Raw genomic sequence first — 18,017 nt, 5'->3', positions numbered from 1 at the left:
ACTCTTGGGCATGGGTATTAGGTTTAAGGGTTTCTTTCCCACAGCTAAAGCTTTTCACTTTACAAGACTGGTGAAGATGCCAGGAGTTGGTAGCTCACACCTATAATCCTAGCTATTCAGGAGGCTGAGATCTGAGGACTGCATTTCAAAGTCAGCCCCAGCAGGAAAAAGTCCATGAGACTCTTATTTCTATTTAACCACCAGAAAACCGGAAGTGGCGCTGTGGCTCAAAGTGATAGAACACTAGCCTTGAGCAAAAGAACTCAGGGACAGTACCCAGTCCCTGAGTTCAAGCCCCCAAACTTATAGGAAAAAAACCAAAAAGATTGGCGAAGATGAAGAATACAGATGCTAAAGCTTTGCCTGGATCCCTGTCCCAAGGGATCAGCTAGGCATCTCTGGATAAGTGACAAGGCCTTTCTGTGCCTCTGTTTCTATATAGACCATGATGTGGTCCATAGGTGATAATACTTGGCTAAGGGGCTCTCGAGGTTCAAGACATTTATTCATGGAACAAGGGCTCCTCAGTCAGCGTGGATGACTACCTTTTGTGTAAGGCAAACACATTTTACAATCCTCAATGGACACTGGTTATATTCTCTCATCCAATCCAAGATATGACCATCATCCCCTCAGATCGCATGTCTCTGAAGACATCCACAATTGCTATAGAGATGTTTTCATCCCTGTCCTCTGTCCCCAGCTCTTGCCAGCTCCTCCTTCTTACTGTTCCCTTGGCTCAAACCCAAGATCATTTCCATTCACAGGCTATAGGGATCTGGCCCAAATAAGCCCTCTCCCTGGGTGAGCATTCGATGACAAGTCTGGTGGTCACTATGCTGCCCTGGGATGAGTGGCCACTGGGTGCAAACCAACGAAACACGGGCGTCAGAATGCCACAGTGCTTGGGAAATCACAAAGACTCTAGGTGCCACACAGAAGGTTGATGGGAAAAAAATGCAAATGGGAGGCGATAGAGTGCCTTCTTTGGAAGTATGAGGTCCTGAGTTCAAGCCCTAGTATCTCAAAAAAGAAAATAAAATGGAACCAAAAAAGGCTTCAAACTTGAGCCTTTGTGCATGCTGGGCAGGCAGCCCTTGCTCTGATTATTTTGAGATGGGGTCTTTTTTTTTTTTAAGGGTAGACGGCAGGGCTAGCTCAGTTTGTAATCCCCTAGTTATGCTTCCTGCTTATCTGGATGACATACACACCACCATGCCTAGTCTCTTCTGTTGAGATGGAGGCCTCATCAGCTTTGTTTCTGGGCTGGCCTGGAACCTCAGTCTTACCCATCTCAGTCTCCTGCCTGTAGCTGGGATTACAGATATGAGCCACTAGACTAGCCAGAGTAGTGCTTCAGGCTGTCTTGTCTTCTAGCATCCTTCCCTATCGTAAGTGACAGAAGCATGTGCTAAATGTCTTCTGTGACAGACTCCCTGCTTGCCTGCACACCCACTGGAAATGACTCAGGAAGTCTATTATCCAAACGACACAAGTTCAGCCCCAATTAAATCATTCTTACCTTGAATAACACAATGGCGTAGTCGTATATTAATGCAGGATCCTCTGTCTCCAGAGCCCCCTTGGCGTACCACTCGATGGCTGCTTCCGGGTTCTTGGCCACACCTTGCTGCCCCCAGAATAGCATCTGGGCTAATCGTTGCTTAAAGACAATAGCAATTTAGAACAGTGATTCTTCCTGTGCACATGCATGCAACAGAAGACTTTAAAAAGTGGGAGGACAAACCTGATATATAACGCTTTACACAGAGAATTAGACATATTTGTCTTCTAAAGCCTGAAGGTGGGTGCCTGTAATCCTAGCTACTCGGGAAGCTGAGATTTGAGGATCACAGTTCAAAGCCAGCCAGGTCAGGTAAGGTTAGGAGACTCTTGTCTCCAATAAACTACCAAAAAAGTGGGAAGGAGAGCTGTGGCTCAAGTGGTAGAGAGCTAGCCTTAAGCACAAGAGCTCAGGGACAGCACCCAGACCCTAGGTCCAAGCCCCAGGACCAGCACATGAATACAAAAGAAGAAAAATCCATCAGGAGTCTTGTGCCGCTCTCTGGGTGGGTGGTAAGGCTATACTCTGCCTACGTGGAAGTCAACTGTGCTCCAGTGACCTGCTTTGTCCAGTGAAATGGCCGTACAGTAGTGGCTCACTGATGGATGAGCAGGGGCCACCACTTTACCATGACTCTGAAAGCAGGTGTAGAGGAGCCTGGTCAGCCTGGGCCCGAGGGGCTGTGGGAGCAGAGCCCTTGCCCATCTCCATTACTTCCATAGGATAAAGAAGAAATACACAGAAAGTGTTCGAAGGCTTTGGCATTTGGGAGGCTTTGTTGTACATCTTGGTCTCGCTTGTACCTGGGCTGCTGCATTGCCTCGGGTGGCTTCATGCTTCAACCACATAAAGACATCGCCATCTTCTCTGGTTTGCACCTTGAGTACTTCATCGTCTTTTAATCTGATGGTTTCCACGTAGGCCTACAAGGGAAGGAAGAAGAGGTGGAAAAAAGGGAGGGTGAGAGGGAAAAGGGAAGGGGGAGAAAAGGAGGGAAGGAAGAAGGGAGGGAGATAAGGAGGGAAGAAAGCATGGAAGAGAAGAAAGAAAAAGAAAGGAGGGAACAAAGGAAGGAAGGAAGGAAGGAAGGAAGGAAGGAAGGAAGGAAGGAAGGAAGGAAGGAAGGAAGGAAGGAAAAGGTAGGGAGGGACAGGAGAAAGAAGGGAGGGTAAAGGGAGGGAAAAAGGAGGGAGGAAAAGGAGTGAGGGAGGAGGAAGGAAGAAGGAAAGAATAAAGGGAGGGAGGTAGTGAAAGAGGAAGGGAGGGAAGAACAGAGGAAAGGATTCAAATGGTTATGGCATGCAAAGAACATGACTTGTTTTAAAACCAGCAGTTGTTAAACAAAAGCCATATGAATAATTGAAATATGAGGCATGCCTACAATGCCACAAGATCAAATTCTTTTGAAACAAATGTCTCACATCTCACATCTCATATATGTATATGGGCATTTGTTCTTATCGAAATGTTTGCTTTGGAATGAAGCATTCCCCCCGCCCCCCACTTCTGTTTCTATTATTCAAGCTTGTTCGGAAGTTCACTGCTGTTACTCACCTCAGTGCTAGCTCTGCTACTCTCTCTCTCTCTCTCTCTCTCTCTCTCCCCCCCCTCTCTCACACACACACATACACATCAAAGAGGTAAATCAATATTTTCTGAGTATCCCTTTAATTTTTCATCCCCAAATACGCCTACCCATTTTATTTTTGCAGGCTTTGTTTCAAATACTGTGTGTGTGTTACATTTTTATTATCTTTCAGTAGTTGTACTAAAGGCTTACCATCCAACAAATCAGTTTATAAGTACCAGGCATTTTGATCATCTTTTGGTATTTCTAGCAAATTTTAAATCTATTCTGAAAAGAAGTGGGCATGTTAGCTCTGAGAATTAAAAAAAAAATACTCTGGGGATGAACCCAAAGGGAACATTCACAGAGCGACTTGAATTTGTGCCCAAGCTTCTAGCTATTTGACGCCTTTGAAGAAAATAAATTCATTTTGGTGTATCCACTGTGGCTGTTTATTAGAAATCTGGTCCCTTTGTTTCATGGTTTCTCCTTCCGCATAGTGAAGGCCATGGAACCTTCCACAAGGGGACCCTGGAGAGTATTTTCTGTGCCCGCACAGGCCATAGGCAGGTGTGAGAAATTGCATTGGGTAGTGTGCAAAAGCAGCTTCAGAACAAGGAGCCAGGCTGGAATTTCCTTTGGCCACCAAGGATTGAGAGTCTCAACTGTCACTGTACCTGTCCTTCCGAATACTTCTCAGTTGCCTCTGCTTTGTGCCTATGTAGGGTCTGGGGTCCCTTTGTGGGGCTAGGGGACATCCTCTCAGAGAGTCTCGGAGCCCAGCCAGAATGATGGCTCACCTCAGGAGGTGACAATTAGAATAATGACAGCCACTACCTTTTATTGAGACCTTCCAAGTACTGGGCATCTAACAAGAGCTTTTTTATTTAATCCTCACAGAAAAGCTGTGACCTAGGTATCACTTCCCCCAGTGTCTAGGCAAACCAACCAACCAACCAACCAACCAACCAACCAACCAACCAACCAACCAACCAACCAACCAAGAGCCCTGAGAAAACATGGAAAGCCAGTTGGTTGGACTCCAATGACAGACCTCTTCCACTCCCTTGCTCGATGGCGCCCCCTAGAGAGGCAGAAGCCATGTTGCTTCATTCTTTGTCAAGCACATGTGTTGTAGGTTTGGCGTGAGCTCTTGCTTGGGGAGACACTGTCTTCTGTGAGGAGCCTGGGGTTGGGCCAGAGCTGGAGCCATTCTGATAAGGAACTGTCAAATGGGAGATTTTGTGTTTGGGTATTTTGCATTTTGGTTTCCCTGTTCTGTTTTCTTGCTATGGGTCCTGAATGAGTGGCAGGGAGGGTTAGAATGCTGTCTTGGCAGAGTTCATGTTTTGGGGTGATCCAGCATACCTGAAGAAGCATCACAGTTGGTTGTGTGGACCACTGGCCCCTTTCCACTCTCTTGAGTGGTGGCATTGAGTTTTTCCAGCAAGGCAGGGGCTTTGGGAGCTCAACCTTTCCTACCTGACACAGGTGATTTGAATTTGAACTCATCACCAACTCTCCCTGTGGGCCTGGGGACAGTTACTTCATTTAAACACTCCTTTTTTGTTGTTGTTGGTTGTCAGGCTTGAACTCTGGGCCTGGGCGCTGTCTCTGAGCTCTTCGGCTCAAGGCTAGCACTCTAGCACTTGAGCCACAGTGCTGCTTCCAGTTTTCTGGTGGTTTATTGGAGAAGAGTCTCACAAACTCTCCTTCTCGAGCTGGCTATGAACCACAATCCTCAGATCTCAGCCTCCTGAGTAGCCAGGATTACAGGTGTGAGCCACCAGCACCCAGCAATGCTCCTTTTTTTGTATTTATAAAATGGAGCTTTACCAGGCGCCGTGGCTCATGTCTGTAATCCTAGCTATACTCAGCCTGGCACACAAACCTGTGAGACTCATCTCCAATTGACCACGAAAAAAGTTGGAAGTGGAGCTGTGGCTCAAGTAGTAGAGCACCAGCCTTGGGGGCAAAAAAGCTAAGAGACAGTGCCCAGGTTCTCTGAGTTCAATCCCTAGTAATGACATATACACACACCAAAAAAAAGGGGGGGATGGGAGAAAGAAAGAAAATGCGAGGATGACAGTTTGGGGAGAGGGTGCAAAGGCCATACATCTAAAGAGCTCATACTACAAGCTGGGCTCAGATCAGTGTTGTACTGGGGACAGGGGGCGGGGAAACCAATGGTTTCACCCAATGAAATCAGGCTTGGGACTCATGGCAAGCCAGTCTGGAGTCCCCTACTGCTTGCCTCTTCCCACAGGGGGTGTCTCGACATACTTGTAGGCTAACCAAGGCAGCCATCAGCACATGGCAGAGCACATGCCTGGGCCCGCTGAGAAAGTGGGTGACTGTCAGCCACAGGCCATCTGGAGACAGAATGACTTAAAAGGAACAACAGCCAGTTGTTCTTCCATTCAAACAGCAACATGGTGGCCAGGAAAGAAGCCAGGTGGAGAAGAGCAGCAGTGGAGGGGGTGGGACAGGTCATGCAGCCCTGGGGTGCCAGTAGGCATCCAGAGCCCCCAAAAGACCAGTTCTGGGATCGTCCATGTTTTCTAGAGTCAGAGTCTGCAGAATGAGCAGCTGTGATTTTCCAGTCTTACACTGTGGGGTTAACATGTGCTGCCAGCTCCCAGGAGGCATAGTGAGTGGAAAGCAAGCGGTCGTCAGGCCCCACTGCCTCTTCCATGCACACCAAGCGCCAAGGAGGCACCACATGGGCCAGGAGATGTCGATGCTGGTGCCTTTGCTTTGCTTGTGGCTGCCCAGCCTGTAGGCACCAAAAACAATGTTTCTGTCAGACCAGGTGGCTTCTCTCACTGATTTCTGGGAAGGCTGGGAGGAGGGGGAGAAGAAAAGGAGTAAGGAGGGAGAAGGCAAGAGAGCAAGAGAAGAGAAAGGGGGAAAAAAAGAAAGAAGAGAAGGGAAGAAAGAGTGGAGAAAAGGAAGAACAAAAAGAGTGAGGAAGAAAGGAGGGAAGGAGAGGGAGACAGAAAAAAGCAAGGAAGAAAAGAAAGGAGAAGGAAGGGAACAGGGGAGGGAAGAAAGGGTGGGGAAGAGGAAGGGAAATAAAGAAAGAGAATAATGGAATGAGGGAGACACAGAGAGAGACAGAGAAAGAGAGAGACAGAGAGAGGCAGACAGACTGGCAGACAGACTGGCAGAGAAGAGGAAGAAGGTAGAGGGAGAGAGGACAAGAAGACAGAAGAGGTCAAGCAGGTAAAAGTCCCCTGGATCTGGATCTGAAGACCTTTCAGCAGCCCCAGAAGCTTCTGCAGTTCTGCAGCTCTGAAGATTTGTGAGTTATAATGGCTCAGCCAGCATTCTGGGATCCAAGGAACTGCAGGCAAGAATGGGCAATTTCCTAGGCTCCATTTGCCCCACCCACCTGCACAAATGTGCTGCAGAGCGCCCCTGGCAACTGTGAGAGGAGCTGTGTCCAGCAGTGTTCAGGGCTCCTCAGGAGGGATGCATGTGCTTTGTACTCTCTTCCTGTGCTGGGGTATGCCCGTGGAGTCCAGCAAGGTGCCAGGGGGGCTGTTAGCATAGCCCAGGGGGAGAGGATGAAGGACAAAATCAGGCAATGGAGCGGGAAGCTGGTGGCTCATACCTGTGTTCCTAGCTACTCAGGAGGCTGAAATCTGAGGATTGCCATTTGAAGCCAGCCTGAGCCAGGAAAGTCCATGAGACTCTCATCTCCAATAAGTTATTCAGAAATTGTCGGAAGTGGGACTGTGGCTCAAGTCACAGAGTGCTAGTCTTGAGCAAAAGAAGTTCATGGACAGTGCCCAGGTCCTGAGCTCAAGCCCTAGGACAGGCAAAAAATAAAAATAAATAAATAAATAAAAATAGGCAGTAATGGTGGGGATGAAGAGGAACTGGCATGTAAAGCTGGGGAGGGTGGAGAGATCAAGGATGACTTCCCAGTTTCAGCACCAACAATGGTAGAGGTGCTGGAGCAGGGTGGGGGGCAGGTGGAGGGGTGCTTCTAGGTGTGATGATGACAGATAAGGAAGTATAGAAAGATCCCAGCCAGAGATCAAGGTGGAATTCCACCCATGCGCTGGGCGGCTGAAGCTCCCAGAAGATTCAGAGAACACAAATCTGGGTCTGAGCCTTGAAGAAGAACTTCTGGAGAGTGAATGAGAGAAATGATTTGCAATTTAAACCACAAACAAACAGAAACATTCCCCTCTTTCTGGTTCATGTGAAAGCAAAGCCTTATTCCATCACAAAAGAGGTGTGCAGAAAGAGCTCTGACACAGAAGAAGGATCAGGGGAAGGGTGAGTTCCACAAAAGAGAAGATGAAACCAGAGTCTAGAAAAGGAGCTATTGACAGATCCTTGGTTTGTTAATTAGAGGTCTGGCTTTCGAGAGCTCCTCTTGGAAGCATTATGTTTGTGAATTAATAGATATCTCAACAAAAGGACATTTAAATCAATGCATGGCACCTGCTTAAATGCTTAAGAAGTCATTAATTACACATTCTTAAGAAAATGAGCTATGACACAACCCATCTAAGTGTATAATTCCTATCTGTGATTCTTCATCACAGGACTTTTCAGCTGCAAGATGGATCTGTCCTGTTCATCTCTCCGCCCCCCCCTTCTGACCAATTAAACATTTCCTTTCATAATCATAACATTTCATATGCCAAATCTTCAAAAGAAAAGGAGCTTGTTAGCAACGTATCATTTCCTGCTGCTAATTCATGCTGAATTAGAAATCTTAAAAGTATAATCTATACATACAGGACATTATTAACATACTTGGGTTTAGTGGAAAGACAAAGGCGGTATTATTTTGTGGCTTGATTTTGTAAAATTGTTTATATATATACATACATATATATATATATTTCAATATGGGGCTAGGGGTGGAACTCAGGATCTCTACCACTTGATCTATGCTCCCAGCATGCAGGATATTTGTAGTCTTTTTTTTTTTTTTAATTATTGATTAAAAGCCAAGCTCTGGTTCAGGGCTGTAATCCTAGCTATTCAGGAGGCTGAGAGCTGATGATGACAGTAGGAAGCCAGCCAGGCAGGAAAGTGCATGAGATTTTTAATTCCCCCCAAAAGCCAGAAGTGGCGCTGTAGCTAAAGTGGTAGAGCACTAGCCTTGAGCAAAAAAGCTCAGTGAAAGCCAGTTGGTGGTGGCTCACACCTGTAATCATTGCTACTGAGGAGGCTGAAATCTGAGGATTGTGTTTCAAAGCCAGCCCGGGCAGGAAAGTCCATGAGACTCTTATCTCCAATAAACCACCAGAAAACAGGAAGTGGCACTGTGGCTCAAGTGGTAGAGCGCTTGCCTTGAGCTGAAGAGTTTAGGAAAACGTCAGGCCCAGAGTTCAAGCCCCATGACCAACAAAACAAAACAAAACATAAAAACCCTCAGGGACGGTGCCAGGCACACCCACAAAAATACTGATTGCCAGGTGCTAGTAGCTCACACTTGTTATCCTAGCTACTCAGGAGGCTGAGATCTGAGGATCACAGTTTAAAACCAGCCTAGGCAGGAAAGTCTGTGAGACTCTTCTCTCTAATTAATCACCAGAAAAACTGGAAGTGGCGCTGTGGCTCAAGTGGTAGAGCACTAGCCTTGAGCTGAAGAGTTGAGGGACAGCACCCAGGCCCAGAGTTCAAGCCCCACAAACGACCAAAAACAAAACAAAAAACAAACAAAAAAGAAATTACTTCCTATTAAGTTGAGGTCATATAATTCAATATATTTTGTGTGTGTGTGTGTGTGTGTATGTGTGTGTGTGTGTGTGTGTGTGTGTTCACTGGAGGAAAGAGTCTCATGGGCTTTCCTACTAGGCTGGCTTTGAACTGTAATCCTGAGCTCAGCCTCCTGAGTAGCTAGGATTACAAGCATGGGCCACTATAGCACCTGGCCTGGCTTAGGTGTGTGTGTGTGTGTGTGTGTGTGTGTGTGTGTGTGTGTGTGTGTGTGTGTGTGTGTGTGTGTGTGTGTGTGGTGTGTGTTTAAATCTGGAGTCTTGTGATTGCTGAGTGTGTGCTCCGCTACTTGACCTCTATCACTAGCCCAAACTAGGGTCAAATTTTGTCTATCATTCTATACACTGAAAGAACACTCACTCTAGATAATATACTAGAGAATTTATAGAATCCTTGTAGAGGGACCATCTATCTCCAAATAGCAAAGCATTCATTTTCTGCACTGTAGGTTTCTGGCATCATCCAACAGCACAGCTAGAGACAAGTGATCTGGCTCCCAGTTAGTCACTAAGCCTGAGATTCAATAACCCTGGCCTAGCCAGGCCTCCCCCTGGGCCTGTGCAGCAAGCAGGGCAAAGTCCAGCTCTAAGCCCAGATCACAGCCAAATCCTGCCACACAGTTGCATACCACCCATGGCTGCACAAACCCAGGCTTCTCAATTCTCTCTGTATTTCTATGGCAGAGCTGAGCAGCTACCACTGCTGAAGAAGGCAAAAAAGCTTTTCTCCACAAGACAAAGCCCGAAATAGTTACCAGTTGATCCTTTATAGAAAAAAAAAGAAGAAAGAAAAGAAAAAACTAAAGCCAGTTCCTTGAATAGATCATTTGCACTTCTCAACTTGACCATGCACGTGTAATGACCACAAAGTCAGTACCTCACTGCTGGGATACCATCAAGAGGCAGTATGCCTTCTCTTCCGACTCACCCATCTTTCTTTCGTAAGAGTCTTTTATTCTCTGTCCTCCAGAGAAGTCTGGAAACAAGCCACCGGTGAGTCTAATCTAACACATTATGGGATTTTTTTTTGGCAGATCTAAGCCATTAATTTCTTTGCCAATAAGATTTGTCAATACGATTCAAGAGCCTACAAAATGAGGGGCTAGAGTTAGTGACCACACCAGTCCTTAGTTCTTGCAAAGACAAAAGTGTTAAGCGTCATGTGTGAGAGTATTATGCCAGCAGGATCATGGGATGGGGGCAGACATTTCTCAAGTGCCCATTCTTGGCACCTTGGCCGGGTATAGTGCTGGCTTTGTGAATTATAGAGCCTGCTTGCTCGTCACATGGTAACGGGAGCCCTGGGAGATTACTGCTTCCACACAATTTGACTCCATCCTTCTTAACATCTCCAGACCTTGCCATCTCCCATAATGTCTTGGGACAAGACCAGATGCTTAGATGTTTCTGGTGCCTACTTTTTACAAAATCAAAATCTGTCCAGAGCCAAATCACCCCTTCATGTGCCAGGGAATCGCACCCAGAGACAGGAAGGAAGCTTGTCTCTCTATTCGATTATGAATTTTCTCTGTAAGCCAACGAATAAGCCAGCCATGGGTGCAGACCCAATGAAATTGTGCAGGAAGCCCTGGTAAGCAGGCCCATAACCACCTCCGACCATCTCTGTCCTACCTGGTCTCCCTGCAGTGTGTGTTGGTCAAGCGGGGTCTTTGTGGCGATGTTGCTGTAGTAGGCATAGGAGAGTTCCCAATCTAGAGGATAGTTGTCAACCCCCTGGTAGTGTTTATATCCAAGATTCATTGAAGATAGTCTCTCGCTGCCCTGGCCGCCAACCAAACTATATAACATGCCCTGTTAGGAAGAAATGAACAACGTGTTTCCCAAGATTGTTGCTCCTGTCGGGTCATGAAATGCTAACACTGAAAGTTCATGCCATTCTAGCTTAACTTCCCTTTACAAATAAATAATCTTAATTTTTTTTTAATTTTTATTTTTTGGAGTCCAGTCGTGGGGCCTGAACTCTGGGCCTGGGCGCTGTCCCTCAGCTCTTCAGCTCAAGGCTAGCGCACTACCATGTGAGCCATAGTGCCACTTCCATTTTTTTTTTCTGCTTATGAGGTGCTGAGGAATCGAACCCAGGGCCTCATGCATGCAAGGCAAGCGCTCTACCACTGAGCCACCTTCTCAGCCCCTAATCTTAATTTTTTTACTGTTATCAAAAGGTGATGTGCAGAGGGGTTACAGTTATAGCAGTCAGTGTCACCTCCGCTTTCACTCTCTTCCAGTTTTCCCTTCCCATCTCCACCCACAAGGTGTATTGTGCATTTTCTACATACTGTCTAGTGAATACCACTGCTGCATTTATTCATCCTTTGTCCCTCCATTTCTGTGCCTACCCTTACATTCCCAAAGACATATAAATGGACACATAAGACTAAAAAGAAAACAAAAACAGCAAAAAAGAAAAAAATCTTGTTTCAATTTTCTGGAATTTATTTAAATAAATAAATCTCTTTTTTTTTGTCAGTTGTGGGGCTTGAACTCAGGACCTTAGAGCTGTCCTTGAGCTTTTTCCACTTAAAGCTGGTGCTTTATCACTTTGAAGCCACAGTTTCACTTCCAGTTTTCTGGTGGTTAATTGGTGATAAGATAGACTTTCCTGCCCAAGCTGGCTTTGAACCATGATCCTTAGATCTCAGCTTCCTGGTTAACTAAGATTACAGGCATGAGCTACCAGTACCTGGCAAATAAATCTTGAATAAAGAAGTTGACCAAGCTCTCTAATGGATTCTTAATTCCCAGGTGTTTGGTTTTCCTAATGTTTAACACTTAGATGCTCTTTTTGTCATTTTTTGGTAGAAACAGAGTTCTTCCCTGACTTCTCTCAATACTGTTTGTGCACCTTTAACTGTGTGAAGACCCCTGTACATGAGCTATCCAGTCTATGAACTCATGATCTACATAACACATATGTGCTCCAACCTCACACTGTCAGAATACTAGTGCTAGACAGGTCCTTACAGACCAGCTGGTCCCACAATCTCATTTCATAGTTGAGGAAACAGAGGCCTAGAAAAGTGAAGTCATTTGCCCATAGTCAGTGGACAGGGCTAGATTTTCTACACCATTCCATTTGTGGGGCTGCCTTGGGGTCTCAGGAAAACATTTCATCAGTCAGGAGCATCTATAAATCAGAAAAACAACAATGAACCAACCCTGGGGAAGTCTAAACAGAACAAGTTTCACCTAAACAGAGGCAAAAACCTTAAAAAAAGAGAGAGAGAACATTCAAAAGGCGGTCATGTGAAGGTCATTAAGTCAATTTGGCTACCCTATTGGGCGCTACACTATTACGAAGCTTTAGCACTATTTCTTGGTTTATCTGGGAGGGTGTTTCCAGGTAAGATTAGCATTGGTAAGGCAGGGAGTAGTGGTGCACACTTGGGTCCCCACTATTTAGAAAGCAGAAATTAGGAGCATCAAGGTTTGAGGCCAGTCTATGGGAAGAAGTTAGGGAGAACCTGCACACTTGGGTCCCCACTATTTAGAAAGCAGAAATTAGGAGCATCAAGGTTTGAGGCCAGTCTATGGGAAGAAGTTAGGGAGAACCTATCTCAGTTAATAAACCAGGGTTGGTAGTTCATACCTGTAATCCCAGCTATGACAGTTATCATGGGAGGCATACATAGGTGGATTGAGGTCCAGGCTGGCCAGAGGTAAAAAGGCTAGACCCCTAGTTGAAAATTAACTAAAGCAATTCACTAGGAGTATGACTCAAGTAGCAGAGTGCCTGCCTGGCAAGCATGAGGCCCTGAGTTCAAACTCCAATTCTTAAAAAAAAAATAGAATTTGGACAGAGTGGAGCAAATGGCAGTGTGGGTACGAAGCAGCCAATCGCCTGAGATCCTAAAGAGACTCAAGGCCTGCATCCTGCCGACTGCTTTGCCCTACGGGATACCACTGCCCTTCCCACCCCTACCGCCCCTCGCAGTGGATCAGAACTTCACACTATCATCTCTCCTGGCCTTCGGGCTTGGGCTGGAAACACCAACACACTTCCCAGCTTCCCTCTCTGAGATGGTAGGTCACGGGACTTCTCCTCTCCATGAGTATGCAAACCAATTCTTCCTAATCAATCTCTTCCTATCTACATAATCCCCTTGGTTTCGTTCCTCAGGGGACCTCTGGCTGAGGCACTTACGAAGCTGGGATTCTAAATGTTAGACAAGTTGCATCATCAATTTCGATTTCCAAACCTCCCTCCCCACCCCCCCACCAAAAAAAATTGAGTAGAATGTCATTTCACTCTGATGCTAGATGGCTGGCTGTCACCATACTCTCTTAAGAGATTCAAATGGCTTCTCTTAGCTAAAAGTAAAATGGGATGAATAGGAAGCTCACAGTGAGCGGAGCTGCACACATCAGAAGCCTCTTATTTTCTTTTCCATTTTCTTTTTTCTTTTTTTTTTTTTTGAACTAAGGTCCTGGGCATTGTCCCTGAGCTTTTTATTTTATTTTATTTTGCTCAAGGCTAGCACTCTACCACTTGAGCCACAGCACCACTTCCGTTTTTTTCCGTGTATGTAGTACTGAGGAATCGAACCCAGGGCTTCATGCATGCTAGGCAAGCACTCTACCACTAAGCCACATTCCCAGCCCAGAAGCCTCTTATTCTGAAGGACTAGAATTCTGGCCATCCTGACCCAAATGGTCCCTTAGATGATACAACAACCATACCCTCAAGGCCCAGAGTGGAAATGGATGATGTTCCCTTTCTGCTCATTGAAAATTGGCTATCCTATATATTTCCACAGCCCAAGGACATTTTTTCTGGGTGTAAAGACTTTTAAGGGACTCCAAGGAGCCACCACATGTGGAAGTCTAGCAGGGGCATTACTTGGCAAGCATAACCCAGTGACAGGTGCTCCTGGACCCCATGAAATACTCCACCTGCAGCGGGTCTCGGGGTACATTTAATCCGGTTTCATAGAAGACGGCGAGATAGTAGGATGCTTTATGGTATCCACAGCAGCTGGAATCCATCAGGAAGGGGACGACCGAGCTAATTTGGTGAAGCCCGTCCACGCTGGAGAGTCTCTTTACAGCCTGCTCAAATATCTTCCCACCGATTTCTAATACAGATTCATTTTGGCTCCTCGGCACTGTAAATACCACAATCCACAGTACACAAAATTAATTACCACGGGATTGACGTGGCTTGAGAAAGAAGAGGCAAAAGCCAATTAAATCACCTGAGTTATTGATACAGTTGGTTCTGGCATACCTTGAAATATACCACCTTCTGGGGACATAAATTAAACCCTTTGGGGATGCCGTGGTGTCATTCTGTTTAATAGCTTTTTTCTTTGGCACTAAATGACAGCCTAGTACCCTGGGAAAAAGGATGTGCCTTACATAGCTGAGAAAGTGCCTGGAGAGAAGAATTCACTCTGTGTAATTCACCACCCAATCAGGACCACTGAAACTTCCAAGAGCCTTTTTTCTCTCTTTAAGAGTCTCTGGAAAAGAATGTGTCTTATCCCAGAAATAGTTCCCAAATAGTTCTCAAAATTTGGGGACAGACAGACAGACAGACAGACAATCTAATTTTGAGATGCTCCTTCAGCATCTTTTGCTTTCTGGTTTGTTTTGTGTGGGCAGGGGAGGGGGGGAGGGTTTGGTGGGTCTCTGAATTCAGTAAAAAGATGGGTGAACTTTCATGGAAGCCTTACCATAAGGTGTCCAATATCTGGAAAGTAGCCTTGCCAATTCTGTCATTTGATCTGTAAACTCTTATGAGGTTGGTCCTATTATTAGCTTCTTTGTTTTTTACAAGAAGAGACTAAGATCTGGAGAAGCAACTCTGTAACTTGGCTAAAGTTACCAAGGCTGGCAAAGGGCAGTGGGACCAACCTTTGAACCCAGCTTTGTCTCCATCGCCCTTAAAGAGCTTGCATGCAATCTGTAATGCCAGTCCTTGTGTACAACCAAGTGCTGGTATCCACCTGCACCTTTGTGCCGTGAAAGGAGTATTATGCACACAGCTGCTTTAAGCTACATGATTCCTTTTACATAATCCTGCCACGAGTCTATAAACTGACCCATATCTAAGCAAACACGTTTAATAGCCCCGTGATGTCACTGGTAGAGTCAGCTAAAATCTATCTTTGTTATTCATCTCTCTTGTTGATTAGTTCAGTCCAATGAATGTTTAACTTTCTAGGTAACAATTTCTTTTTTCAATTTTTGTGCCAGAACTGGGCTTGAACCCAGGGTCTGGAGATGTCCCTTAGATTTTTACTCAACATTCATACTCTACTACTTGAGTCATGCCTCTACTTCTGGCTTTTAGGTGGTTAACTGAAGACAAAAGTATCTCAGATTTATCTACTGGGGTTGGCTTTGAATCTTGATCCTCATATCTCAGCCTCCTCTGTAAGTAGGATTACAGGCATGAGCCACTAAGCACCCAGGTGACTAGGCAACAGTTTTGCAGGTGTCATGTTAACAAAAGACCAGACAGGATCCAACATATGTTATTTACATGTAACTTACATCCTAAGCTACACGTAAATAATGTCAGCTTGAATGTTAAATATCAACACAAACTAAAATTTCACCTGCCTAAAATCTGGCATGTGACATTTTTCTATTTTTCTTTATTCTATTCAAAATAAAAGTGTAATTTAAAAAGAAAAAAAATTTAGGTGGCAACAAGAGACTCACTACTTGGACAAAGAAGGAGGGGAGAGGAGTTGCCCGATATAGGCAAGTTTGGGGTTCATTTATTTGAGGTCAGTTCCCTTGCAGAAGTCCTTGTAGATGTCAGAGATCAAGTTCAGAAAAGTCAGGGTGAAAGAGTGAAAGCTGACACCACATTCATGAGCAGGTGCTGGTCCCTGTGGACATAAAGGTGGACTGGGCTGACCCTGAGAGGGGGATACTGTGTTTGTCCTGACAGACTCTGGGCTGTGGGGCCAAAACAAAACTTATCTTACTGAATGAACAGATTGTCCCTTCTTCTGTATTTCTTGTATAGCTGTTTGTTGCCAGAAAAAAATAATAGTAATAAAATGTGCTGGGTGCTGGTGGTACCCAGAGGTTACATGCCTGTAACCCTGGCTACTCAGGAGGATGGGATCTAAGGATTGTGGTTTGAACAAGACAGCCCAGACAGACAAACCTGAGGCTCTTATCTCCAAATAACCAGCAAAATGCCAGATGCAGAGCATGGCTCAAGAATTAAAGTGCCGTGCACCGGTGGTTCACATCTGTAATCCTAGCTACTCAGGAGGCTGAGATCTGAGGATCACAGTAGACTCTTAATCTCCAACTAACCACCAGAAAACCAGAAGTGACACTATGGATCAAGTGGTAGAGTGCTAGCCTTGAGCTGAAGAGCTGAAGGACAGCACCCAGGCCCAGAGTTCAAGCCCCATGAGTGACAAAAAAAAAAAAGTGTCAGTCTTGAGTAAAAAAGCTAAGCAAGAGCATGAGGCCCTTAGATCAAGCCCTAGTACCAACACACACACACACACACACACACACCAACACATAAATTGGTATGAAGCAACAACAAAAATCCAGAAGTTTCCTCTCCCACTGCATATATAATAATTCATCTATATATGTACATATTCATTTTCTTTCAAAAATGGTCTATTTGCTATAGATTATGATTTTTTTTTGCCAGTTGTGGGGTTTGAACTCTGGACCTGAGCGCTGTCCTTCAGCATTTCAGCTCAAGGCAAGCACTCTACCACATGAGTCACAGCACCACTTCCAGTTTTCTGAGTGGTTTATTGGAGATAAGAGTCTCACAGACTTTCCTGCTTGGGCTGGTTTTGAACCTTGATCCTCAGATCTCAGCTTCCTGAGTAGCTAGGATTACAGGTATGAGCCACCAGCACCTGGGTCTCAACTTCATTTTCTAAATTAATTTTATAGTATGAGGAGCTGCCAGAGCCTGACAGATTATTCTTTTCCTTTTGTTTCCAGTGCTAAAAACTGAACCTAGGGCTTTGGATGTACAAGGCAACTCTACAGCTGGGACAAATTTCCAGCCTCGGAGGCTTGTTCTCTCCAATGTTTCAATAATGCCATCATCCCTTGGTGTCTGGGGTGGGGGAGTAGTTTTGAGATCATCTTTGGTAGGTACCAAACTTCTCCTGTGCCCAAGACCCATATATAAACCACGCAGTACTGGCATATGATGTACACATCTCTATAATGCACACATCCCCATGTGCTTTATCTTTAAATCACATATTTAATACAATGGAAATGCTATGGAAATTGGTGCCATGCTGTACCATTTAGGGACTGATAGCAGAAAAAACATGTCTGTCCATGTTCATTATGGATGTAATTTTTCTCTGTGCGTGTGTGTGGTTTTGTTGTTTGTTTTTTCTCTCCCAATACTGGGGATTGAACCAAAGGCCTCACACACACCAGGCAAAGTACTTACCATGGAGCTACCCTCCAGCCTGCTTTGCCAAATATTTCTGCTTCATGGTTGATTGAAGCTGCAGAAGTTGGTAGAGAGGTCCAGCTGTGATGCCCTTTAGAATACCTCATATCCCCAACTCATTCTTGATTGTTTTAGACCTTCGGATTGCTTCCAGCTCTGTGTGTGTGTGTGTGTGTGTGTGTGTGTGTGTGTGTGTGTGTGTGTGTGTGTGTGTGTGTGTGTGTGTGTGTGTGTGTGTGTTTTGTTGGTCATGGGGCTTGAACTCTGGGCCTCATTCTTCAGCTCCTGACTGGCTAGTGTTCTACCACTTAAACCACAGTGCCACTTCCAGTTTTCTGGTGGTTTATTGGAATTAAGAGTCTCACAGATTTTCCTGCTTGGGCTGGTTTCGAACCTGGATCCTCAGATGTCAGCCTCCTGAGTAGCTAGGATTACAGGTGTGAGCCACAGGTGCTTGGCTCCAAGAGCACAGCAATGGGCCACCTAGAATGCTTTTCCTGAACTCACTCACCCCTTGGGACAGAGCTAAATGATAATATCCGTCTCCATCTGAATCTGAGACTTCCCTTTGCAGAGTTGAGGCAAGAATTCCATCCCACCCAATCAACTGCCACAATCAGAAAGTCTCCACTAAAAGGTTGCAACATAAACCCTTCCTCTCTTAATCTGCGTATTTAGTTTTAAATGTGCTCATTTCAGAAGCCTCCC

At 45.4% G+C, this 18,017-nt stretch overlaps 1 protein-coding gene across 1 annotated transcript in view; it reads right to left on the bottom strand.

Moving 5' to 3' along the window:
* The window catches only part of Sel1l3 (SEL1L family member 3), a 114,045-nt gene that overhangs the window by 40,714 nt on the left and 55,314 nt on the right, over positions 1–18,017 (bottom strand). The window contains exons 10-13 of the mRNA XM_070012928.1: positions 13,790–14,001; positions 10,511–10,690; positions 2,368–2,487; positions 1,523–1,663 (exon numbers count right to left, since the gene is read on the bottom strand). Of these exons, the coding sequence (XP_069869029.1) occupies positions 1,523–1,663; positions 2,368–2,487; positions 10,511–10,690; positions 13,790–14,001 (653 nt within the window). The remainder of the gene's footprint in view (positions 1–1,522; positions 1,664–2,367; positions 2,488–10,510; positions 10,691–13,789; positions 14,002–18,017) is intronic.

This window comes from Dipodomys merriami, unplaced genomic scaffold, assembly GCF_024711535.1.
Source record: "Dipodomys merriami isolate MVZ:Mamm:240054 unplaced genomic scaffold, mDipMer1.0.p SCAF_9, whole genome shotgun sequence".
Taxonomy (NCBI): Eukaryota; Metazoa; Chordata; class Mammalia; order Rodentia; family Heteromyidae; genus Dipodomys; species Dipodomys merriami.
The sequence above is the reverse complement of the archived record's forward strand: the minus strand, read 5'-3'. Positions and strand labels throughout refer to the sequence as shown.